This window comes from Arvicanthis niloticus, unplaced genomic scaffold (genome assembly GCF_011762505.2).
Source record: "Arvicanthis niloticus isolate mArvNil1 unplaced genomic scaffold, mArvNil1.pat.X pat_scaffold_635_arrow_ctg1, whole genome shotgun sequence".
Taxonomy (NCBI): Eukaryota; Metazoa; Chordata; class Mammalia; order Rodentia; family Muridae; genus Arvicanthis; species Arvicanthis niloticus.
Window position 1 is genome coordinate 1 of NW_023046251.1, and position 11,354 is coordinate 11,354.

Below are 11,354 nucleotides of genomic sequence, written 5' to 3' on the forward strand. Positions count from 1 at the left end.
GTGTACCACTCTCCTTCCCATGAGATATCAGGACTGGCACTTCCTGAGCTTTCCCGCTTCAGGGACAGTGAAGCAGGTTCATCTGCCAGCTTTGAGCGTCTAACATTCAGGGTGGAGTCTGGAAGACACCATGCCGGAGAAAAAGACACTGGAACGGGCACGCAGATCTTAGGGGCTGGATAGTAGAACTGAAACAAGTGATGGCAGTGGAAAACCCACCTTCCAGCAGTAGACAAACGACCTTTCCAGAATCTGTGTATTCAATAGAAGTGCTTGGTACCAATAGAACTCACCTTGTTCAAGGTGTGTGGAGAATATGAGAATATTAGTGTCCTTGGTGATATTTGTGCCACTATGCAAATCTGACTTCCTTTATACTGCTACAGTGTTGAAATGCTTTTTGCATCTCTGCTAAAAGTCTTGTGCATAGTCAGCTATTGAGTATGTCACTGCTTGCCTCTTCCAGTTAGCCTTTGCCTAAGCTGTTCTGGCTGGTGCTTCAGAATTACCCTTGGTATGGGTTCTAGGTTGAGGAAATGCAGTTTCCTGACCAGAAGTCTTTAGAGGGATGCTAGAGGTCAAGAAGATCGGCCCTGGGATGAAACCCAGGGATACCCAGACTCATGATGACCACTGGTACCAAGTGGTAAAATGTATGAGGTTTCACAGATTAATGCATCCCAGAGCTGCAGGGAAAACCAGGCCTTTACCCAAAGGCTGACTGAAAAGTTGACTAGTGCCAGAAAACTGTCTTTGGCATACTTCCCTTACGGATCTGGCCTGTTGGTGACACCTAACTTTCTGGTTCTACAGCTTATTTGTACTACATAATCAGCGCCCTGGGCATAACGGCCGGGGCTCATCGCCTGTGGAGCCACAGAACTTACAAGGCACGGCTGCCCCTGAGGCTGTTCCTCATCATTGCCAACACCATGGCGTTCCAGGTAAGAAGCTGCCGCTGCTGCCTTGTCTTCACCCAGTGGTGGGCAGTCAGGGATCTGGATAATTTACTAGGACAGCCATTATTCTTTCTAGTACCGTGTGGTCCCCCAGAGCGCAGACTCAAGTCCTGAAGTCTATATACAATAGAGTCACTTGTGAAGGGAAATAAGAAGGAGTCCCCGTGTGCTGGGCTCTGGTCAGTTTCCATTTCAGGGCCCCAGCGGTGTCACACAGCATGGCCACTGTGGGTCTTTAATATAAAGGACACAAGAGCTGGGCATTGACCCTGTTAAGTGGGCAACAATTCATTTTAAGGTAGCTGTCTCAGACTCTCACAGTGGGACAGACCCACGGATATCATAGACCCTGGGGCTCTTTTAATGGAAGTAGATACCGTTGTTATTACCCCTCTACAGATGAGGAAACACCTAGAGATTGGCTGGTGTAAGGCTGAGGTGGGAAGAATTTTCAAAGAACAAGCTTACATCAGAGCAAAGATGGAGACCTGATAGAGGATCCTCACCTCCTTAGCTTTAAGGACACAGGGTAGCTAGCCACTGGTGGGTTTAATTTGCAGCAAGAGGAAACTAAGAAACCAAATTAGTCCCCCCTGCCTTGTCAAGATTTGAGATGCTCACCAGATTTGCCTAGCCATCTCTGGCATAGCAACTTTGCCTTTAAAAGATGCCTAGTGTTCTTGGGGTACAGAGGAGTAGTAGAGGAAGAGACAGTGGTGTATTCTTGAGGTAAGCCAGGACACAGACAGGCCCAGAGGTCCTTTGGAGACGTGCCCATGTTCAGGGGCTACATGGTGGCCTCGATACTGGGCAGAAAGGGCGGCCACTTGGTGAAGGTGTTAGGATAAGTTTCTCCTGTTTCTACAGAGGAGCACCCTAGAAGCCAGGCCACTTGCCTTGTACCTAACTCTGAGCAATAGGACAAGGCACACCATGTGCACCCTGGCCCACAGTCAGTGGTTATGGAGCTGCTTATGTGGGTCATCAAAATGGCTCATTGGGTAAAGGTGCTTTCTGTGCAAGACTGACAAGTTTGATCTTGCACTGTGGAAGGGGAGAACTGAGTCCTAAAAGTTGTCCTGTGACTACACGTGGGTCATGACACGTATGCACCTGTACCCACACACATAAACTCAACTTTAAAAAGATTCACTATCTTGCTAATGAGATGTGAGGACTGTGACTTACCCACACTTGCTTTCCTGTAACCTCAGGAAGTGACTGTGCTGTTCCTCTGCTCTGGGTCTTTAAAGTGATTTGTCTATATGTACCTCTAAGGCAACTGTGAAGCACAGGATAGCCCCTCACCTCAACCCTGTGTGTATTCTTGAGCTAGAGTCCTGATCTGAGGGTTTTTGTGAGTTGGGTTGAGAGTCTCAGCCCCTTGCAGACGTCTAGGCTCTTGCATTCTCCTTGGAGAGCATCTCTTCTCAATATGGGTTCCTTTTTCCTGTGCTTCCAGAATGATGTGTATGAATGGGCCCGAGATCACCGCGCCCACCACAAGTTCTCAGAAACACACGCTGACCCTCACAATTCCCGCCGGGGCTTTTTCTTCTCTCACGTGGGTTGGCTGCTTGTGCGCAAACACCCAGCTGTCAAAGAGAAGGGTGGAAAACTGGACATGTCTGACCTAAAAGCTGAGAAGCTGGTGATGTTCCAGAGGAGGTGCGTTGGAACTGGGGATGGACCCCTGGGAGTGTGCATTCACATTGTCTGAGGTTTTTATTAGGCATTATAAAGTAAAAGCCATGACTTACTGTGTCTACATGTTCAGGTCAATTTTAAAATGTATTTTAACATCCCATAGGCCACAGAGATAAACTGATTTTTCTCTGTGTGCATTATCTTATTAGAACCAATGAACTGCAAAACAACAAAACCCCTGTCCATTGTCCTAGGTGGGGGAAGCCAGACCTGGATGTTATATAGAGAGCTTATCTAGAAGGACTAAGTGGCCTACTGCAGTCAGGGTGATAAGTCAGGTAGCCTGAGAGTCGCCATGCAAGTCAGGATTTGTCTAAACTAGACAGATACAAAGAACAGGGAACAGGCTTAGGAGGAAGTGGCGTTGAAGCCACAGCTGCATGGAGACGTCACGAGTGTTCCAGAGAGAGGCTGTGCAGGCAGTGTGGTGAGCTAAATGTTCGGGAATGCAGCCCTCTGCTTGAAGTCCCAGGTGTGAGAGAGAACAAGCCATGAAGACATATTGCCCGTATCCTTCCTACGGACTCCTCCACGCAGACTTAAGTAGTTAAGTTAGCAACCGAGTTACTAAAGGGTTCTCTAGCAGCCTGAGGCAGGAGTGTTGTCCACTCTTGGGAAGGGCACAAGTTAGGTGGTAGGAAAGACTTAAGCCGAGAAAACAAGGAGTTAGATTCAGGGGACTTCCTACGCTGTGAGGGGAAGATGGTGGTTACTGAAGAGCACAGGGAGTCAGTTCCCTTGGAAGTATCTGTGATCTGTGTACCTGAGGATGTTGCTGTCTGGTCAGAGGCTTATAGTTTGGGGGTACAGTTTGGGGGTAGGGGAGCAGAGCTAGGAATGCTGGTAGCAGGAAATGGAGGCATGGCCACATGCTAAGTGAAGATTCCGGTGGTCATGAGAGAAACACAAAGGCAGGGGCTGGAGAGATGGCTCAGCGGTTAAGAGTCTGTCTGCTCTTCCAGAGGTCCTGAGTTTAATTCCCACCAACCACACAGTGGCTCACGACCATCTGTAATGGGATCCCACTGCAACAGTGTACTCACATACAAAATAAATAAATCTTTAGAAAGACAGACAGACAGACAGACTAAGGCAGCCCAGGAAGCAACGGGGATAATCGAGTCATCTGTTGCATCCTCATCACCCCATCTAAACAGTGAGTTAACAGTATTTGCTCTCAAATGTTCCACCACAGTTTTGGGGCTGGTTCCTTCTGCTCATGGGACTGGGGGAAAATCAGCCCTGCCTGCAGGGAGTGGACCATCCATGGGAGTGTGAGAATTCTCTCTCCAGGAACTCTAAAATGTGTCATTGCAGGTACTACAAGCCGGGTCTCCTACTGATGTGCTTCATCCTGCCCACGCTGGTGCCCTGGTACTGCTGGGGGGAAACCTTTGTAAACAGCTTGTGCGTTAGCACCTTCCTGCGGTACGCTGTGGTGCTCAACGCCACCTGGCTGGTGAACAGCGCTGCCCACCTCTACGGGTACCGCCCCTACGACAAGAACATTAGCTCTCGGGAGAACATCCTGGTTTCCATGGGAGCTGTGGGTGAGTCCCCAGCAGGACCACATCTGGTGGCTCGCCACTGGAGATACATGGCCAGGGGCCGGGAGGAATTACAATGCTCCAATCTTTGATATTTCCCACTGTGGTAATTTTTTGGGGGGAATCCTTTTGAGAGGCCCTAACTTCTCTGGAAAGGGTGAAAATGTACCTTTAATGGGCCCTCTTGAGTTCTTCCATTTCTGGAAGGTCTCACTCAGGGCAGGGGGTCATAAATAGAAAAGTAGTGTCATCTCCATGAGTATAAACCTCATGTTTTTATTTAACCATGCTGTATAAAAGATAAAGTTCTAATTCAGTGCAGTTCATTTCAAGTATGTACAAGGATAGCATTTTTATCTCTATAGTACTTGGGCGAGGCTTATCTATGAGTGACACTTGTATGGCAGCCATCAGCACACACACCTTCTCACCCTGCCACCCTCTGCCCACTTGTCCTTTGTCTTTCTTATTTCTCCTGTTTCGTGCTAGAGTTCCCCTTCCCACAAAATTGCTCAGGGAATCCTGCCAGATCACGTGATCTTAGGATTGTGGGATCCAAGCTATAAATCCAGTCCCAGTTGTCAGGATGCATAAACATCTGCCACCTCTAACCACATGTTCCTGTTCCTTCTGAGAACAGAGTTCAACAAATACCTTGTTATAGTTTCCCTATGCAAACCTGTGGCTTTTTTTTTTTTTTTTTTTTTTTTTCCAATAAGAACTATTGGTCATCTAACGACACTGTTCAGATTAGTGCTTATATATCTTGGTAGAACACTCAATGAACTTAGCCACTTTGGAGATATATATGAAGGTTCAGCAGGTAAAGGCACTTAGCAGCCAAACCTGGCCAGCCTGAGTTTGGTCCCTGAGACCCACATAGTAGAAGGAGAAAACCGACTCCTGCATGCTACGACATACATGTGCGCGTGGGTAAACTCATACAAATATTAAAAATAAATTTAAAAATATTTTCTTTATGACTTAACTTATGTCAGAGACCCACTAGTGCTCATGTTCTTTAACTTATATTTGGAATAAATTCCCTATACTCTACAGTGCTAAGACCCTCTTAGAAATGGAATCACTTGGACAAGATGGGTAGATCCCAGCGTATAAACGGAACTGCAATGCCTTTGGTGGTGTCTGCTTGTTCAGAGTAAATGAAACATGGGTCAGCCATTCACTCACCTGCAGTCCTGAGTCCCCAAAGTCTGAGGAGCCCACTGGGTAAGAGGTGTGTGCAGAGGAGGAAGCAGCAATCACTGAGCGCCCTGACTGCTCTCCTTGCTTCTGTTGCAGGCGAGGGCTTCCACAACTACCACCATGCCTTCCCCTACGACTACTCTGCCAGTGAGTACCGCTGGCACATCAACTTCACCACCTTCTTCATCGACTGCATGGCTGCCCTGGGCCTGGCTTACGACCGGAAGAAAGTTTCTAAGGCTGCTGTCTTAGCCAGGATTAAGAGAACTGGAGACGGAAGTTGCAAGAGCGGCTGAGTGTGGGGTCTTCCAGTTCGTTCCAGAAGCCAGCTTGGCAGAGGCTTACTGTTCTGTTAATTAACTACTGAGTATTGCTACCCAGATGCTAAAATGATGACGTTAACCCATTCTGGTACAGTATTGTAAAACGGACAGATACTGGAAGTCAACAGCTCTTCCTCTCCATGCTAAGCTGATCTCCCTTCTGTTTTCTTTTCCCATTGTTTTTTTTTTTTTTCTTCTTTGCTTTGTCCCCGATGACCTCGTTTCTCACTGCCTCCCCCAAGCCAGCAGCCACTCAGCCGTAGGGCAGTGTTCGCCTTCCAGAATATACCAACTTTTCAAGGGTCTACAGTAAAGGTTCACACCTCACCCCCAACTCTTCTTAAGCTGCTCTGAGTTAGAGATACAAGAAAAATCTTGAGAGATTTCTCCTGTTATTTTTAGCCCAGGCTTTGCCAGACGGACTGGAAAAAAAAAAATAGTTTTATTTGGCAGAGAGCTTGTAGAGCAGGTAAATCTTAAGGGGTCAAAGTCAACATGCAGGCTGTGATTCATCAACGCTGTGGGAGAGGGGGGGTCTCTTGTGAGCAGGCTCAGCTCTGTCTGGCAGAGGTGCGGGAGCCTTTGGACACAGCGTGCCTCCTCTCCTAATTCTGAGTAGGTGACAACTATGAAACTTCGTGACACCTAAAATACGGTAACACATCAAATCTCAGTGTAGTTTAGGCTAAAGATTTAAAAGAATAATAGTAAACTGAAATAATTTGTAGGAAAAGTGGTCTTTACTAAAATAAAGATTTTCTTTTCCTTTAGTAACAAAGACCTGGGGCCAGGCGTGGCGGCATGCGCCTTAAATCACAGGCCCTTAAGAGGCAGAGGCAGGTGGATCTCTGAGTTCAAAGCCAGCCAGGGGCTAGATAGTGAGACCCTGTCTAAATAAAAAAACAACCATTAGCAGGACGTGCAGAGCAAGGGGCCCTCGAGTGAGGCGTGTTTGGAATCCGTGAGGGCAGTCGCTCATGGGATGAGTGTGTCCTGTGAGCTGCACCCCAGATCCTTTTAATTGCTATTCTTCCACCTCTTAAGATGCTGGTTGCTCCATAAATTAAGGATAACTGTGGCACTTCCATACGTCCAACAGTGGAAGGATTTTAAGAGTTGAGCTTGAGTCACAGTTAAAACCGAAAAACATAAAGTCTGTCCTGGATCCTATAAACACTCAACGAGTGCTTCCCTCTGAAAAAGATGACGAATGCCTTCTTCCTCCCACTGTGGGCCGCAGACAGGGAAGTTGGAAGTAGCTGTAGGCAGCTTCAAAGCTTCTGGGGGCACCTTGCCGAGGGACTTCAGGGCTTTGGGGTGCTCTAGGGGAGCAGGTTAGGGTTTTAGCTCCCTTCTTCAGCCCCACTGCTGTTTGTGGTAAGGCGTTCCCCTGCAGTGTGGACTCATGCCTCACTAGCTCTGTGACTAGGTAGGACTCTGGGAGGCACGGCTGAAATCTCTTAGCCTTGCCACATCTGCCTCTCTCCTTCCCATTTTTTTGGGGGGGGTGGGGTGGGTTTTTTTTTTTGTTTTGTTTTGGGGGTTTTTTGTTTGTTTGTTTTGGCTTTTGGTATTTCTTTTTTCTTCTTTTTTCCTCTTTGACATTTAGTCTCCCTCTAGGCAGAAACATCCTGGATATTTACAGGCAGTAAAGACGTGGGGTCCCAGCAGCTTTCTCATGCAGAGAGGCAACCTCTATCTGTAGTAGGTAGAGAAGGCTATCCCTTTCTGGTGGGTTTCAGATTCTCCGCTTCTATTCCTCCCAGGCTTCTGACACTCTTTAAACTTTAAAGAAAAAGTTTGGCCAACTTTCTAGAAACATCCCTGGCTCAGAGAGGCTCTTTGTCTCCTCAGTCATTCCGAAATAAATGGTCTGGTTGGCGCAAGACATGCTTCCTGTGAGTTAGGGCAGAGCATGCTCTATGCTGCCTGCACTCAGCAAAGCTTCTCAGGCTAATCCGTCCTCCTGGGTGATGCTGTGGTGCTTATAGAAGGGAGACCGTGTTGGCTAAGTGGAAAGCACACCAATCAAGGTTGTGTTCTTAAGTGCCTCAGTTTGAAAGCTTTGGCTAGGGTAGGAGATCTGAGATGCCATGGACTTTGCATAAAAGGTTTTGTGCAGCAATGCAATAGCCTGGCTGTATTAAGATCGGCTGTGCAGCATACCAAATGCCGCAGTTGGAGGGAACAGCCTTCCCGTGTTAGTTGACTAGAGAGGCTTTAGAGCCTCTGTGTGCCCACTTGAAAGTAGCCTTATCCTTCAGCTGTTCACTGAAATAGAATTCTTGGGAGATCATATTTGCTGACCTGTGGCCCTATTTCTTGGAAATGCCTTTTGAGTGATTTTAGTTCCACTGGTTATCCGGTGCCCACTTAAATCAAATGTGAACAATAAAAGCAGCTCTCAGCCTGCCCCGTGGATCTGAATCATGCCATGGCTGAGGACCCCGTTAAATAACACCTGTCGGTAAGGTTGTACCAGCTCACTAAGAAACACTACTATCAAGATTTTAAAGCTCAAACCAAGTGACATGTTAATAAGAGACTAAGATCTGATTGAGTGAGTTTTCTAACAGTCCTTGCCTCGTGGACACGCTAAAATTTGACTTGGGTGCCTTACCTCTTTTCTAACCAGTGTTGTTCATGAGCCTATGCTCCCTCCGTGGATCCCTTAAAACCGGAGAGCCTGCAAATGTGGCAGGGTCCAAAAGGCCTGGCTGGAGGGTTAGCTGGACATTGATTGCAGTATTGCCTCTGGGGGGGAGTCTTCATTTGGGGAACTTTTCTTAGGGCTGTTTTGATGAAGTGCCCATAGCTGGTGGATGGGGGAAGTAAATTTGAACGTGCGCGATTTGTAGGTTTTTGTTATTTGTTTTAAGATTTAAAGGCTGGTTGTAGCATTTAAAGTGAAAGCTTTTCTTCCGGGTTTGCTAGTGTTCTGAGTGTCTTCTTTAGTTGAAATAGGTGAGTAAGGAAGTTAAGAAAACGGTGGCCGTGTAACACTGGTGGTGAAGGCCAGGGCCGCCTACCAACTCTCAGTTTTTTGTAACAGTCCCACTCTGACAATAATGAGTTCAGTCCTTGGATAAAGGATGTTAATGAGGGAAGAGCCTTCCCCGCCTAATCAGCTCTTACCGGACCCAGCTGTCAACACTGTTGCATCGGGGATTAAGTTTCCAACCCATGACTTATGGGACAGACTCAAACCGTAGCACTGGGCATGTTGCCTAACAATAATGTGACTCAGTATTCTGTGAAACTGGGATAATAATATTCCTGACCTACCTCCATGGGTAGGTGTGAGCATGAGGACGTGCTCTTTATAAAGCATTTGGGGATCCTCAGCAGAGGAGTATTTAAGTCCTGCACATTTTTATAGTAACTGTCCACCATGGACTTGACATGTGCCTATGTCCCAGATGACATTGTTAATCCACATCATTCTTCTCAGAGGTTGAATGGATGCGTTAGATAATGTATACTCACTGCTATGAAAACATGCAGGACTCCATTTCCTTCCTTGGGTGGGATTTTTCCTTTATTATGTGCAACAGTAGTTATTTGTAATCTAATAATTTTCATTAATACCAACTCTGAAAGAATTTCTACTCATCTGAGATTGTGTTTGTTCATAATAAAACGAAATGGATCTGACTGCAAAATGTCTCATACTGGTTTGGCTATGATACAGTCTCCCAGGAACTGGGTGGTGGTGGCATGCAACTTAAATCCCAGCAATAGGGAGGCAGAGGCAGGCAGATCTCTTGGAGTTTGAGACCAGGTTAGTCTACAGAGTGAGTTTCAGGACAGCCAGAGCTACACAGAAAAACCCTGTTTTGAAAATTACAAGAGAAAGAATTTAGGAGCCATGAGGTTTTGAGTCATACCCCAGTAACCTTCCCTGCCTTTCTTTGGGGTTATTGAAGTTCATTTCTGGGAACAGGAAAACTAGTAGTCAGTTGACATTTGATCAGAAACATCATCAGTTGGTACCTTGGCTTGGACAGGCCTGCTCATTCTCGTTCATCTCAGGAAGGTCCTGTCTTTAGGGAACAGGTAGACTCTGAAAGTGCTGATGCCCTAAAAAAATAAGCCACCCAGGGAGGGTTTCATAATCACAAGATGGGAAAGGAGAGGCTCATTTTCCCTCATTTTATTTTCTCCTTAGCCTCTTCTGTGTCCTCCGAGGCTATGTGGAGGACCAAGCTCCCAGTCAGTGTACACAGGGTGGCTTGCCCCCAGTTCACCTCAATTCCTGAGTCTGTTTTCACCTAAGACATCCATTCTAAAGGACTCTAGCAAGGCCATGGTGCAGGCCTGTAATTCTAGCTACTTGAGAAGGTGAGGAAGGAGGACCTCAAAATTCAAGGCCTGCTGGGCAACCTAGTGAGATTGCCTCAAATTTAAAGAAGTAAAAGGGACAGCCTGGAGGCCCAGTCTAGCATGAAGGAGACCCTGAGTCAGTGAAGGTGTGTTCCCTAGCAAACTCTATAGGACTTGGTAATTCTGAATACCCCAGTCAGGGACTGTATGTTGACTCTTTGCCAGTCCTTAAGAGCCAGGCCAATGATTGCTTCTCCTTGTTCAAGGGTAAACATCCCCAGAAGATAGCAATAATTTCTGTTGGGATTTGTTGTTCTGTAGGAGAGGCTAAAAGAAGGTTAAGGTCCTAGCAAAATTAAACCATATCATAAAAGAAAAGAAACAGTTAAAAGATTCTGATAGAGACAAGTATAAAGAGTGAATTACCTAATGCCCAATGGCCACCAGTTTTCTCCTCCACAGAAAAACCAGGAATGCCCTCCGAGATGTCTAACGGGGCGGGAAAAGGGGAAGAAATAAAATCAAGCCACACATGTAACTATTGGAGGCTGTTGATGTACTGCCAGAAATAGGCAGATTTACCTCCATAAACTAGCAATGAATAATTTAACAACAACCTGGAACTGGGTTGCCACACAAAAAAAGCAAAAGCAATAGGTGTCATGCTCAAGAAGTGCCCCAGGGTTCTGCTTGGAGAAGGGGGTTGGGTGGTCACACCTCTGATCCCAGGGTTAATGGGGATAACAGAGTGGATCTCTATGAGGCCAGCTTGATCTACATAGTGCCAGGTCAGCCAAGGCACATAGTGAAACCCTGTCTCAAAAGTATCAAGTACTGTTGAAGGAAAACAGAAGGAAAGAAAATAAGGAAAAAGAACATTCTAGGTTGGAAGCCTTAATATTAAGATGGTAATGCTTCCCCCAAACAGACCCGCCAATTCAAGGCAATCCTTACCAAGTAAATTTCCTTGAGGTGGATGAATATATAGATCATAACGTTCACAGGTAAATTCAGGAGACCAAGAATAGACAAATGGAAAAAAAATAAAACCCCACACACACATGCACACACACAAAGATGGATGAAATTTATTTCTAACTTTCTTTAAAGGGCCATTAATAAAAGTGTATAAACCAGGCCAAGTGGGTTAGAAAGCAGACCGTATATTACAATGAACTGCTACTTAACAAGCATCCAGATGGCTCGGCTGGTAACAAGAATCTTCCAGTAGAGTCAAACACGTGAATATCCACATGTAACTGTTACTATTTTGGCCCACTACATCATAT

The 11,354-nt window shown here is 46.3% G+C and overlaps 1 protein-coding gene across 1 annotated transcript; it reads left to right on the forward strand.

Annotated features, from left to right (window-relative positions):
- Positions 1 to 785: 785 nt before the first annotated feature.
- Positions 786 to 9,404, forward strand: LOC117702269 (stearoyl-CoA desaturase 2-like). The gene is made up of 4 exons (XM_034493500.2): positions 786 to 944; positions 2,422 to 2,627; positions 3,984 to 4,216; positions 5,516 to 9,404. The coding sequence occupies exons 1-4, from the start codon at positions 933 to 935 to the stop codon at positions 5,713 to 5,715; spliced, it is 651 nt and encodes a 216-aa protein (XP_034349391.2). The 5' UTR covers positions 786 to 932; the 3' UTR covers positions 5,716 to 9,404.
- The last annotated feature ends 1,950 nt before the right edge of the window (positions 9,405 to 11,354 follow it).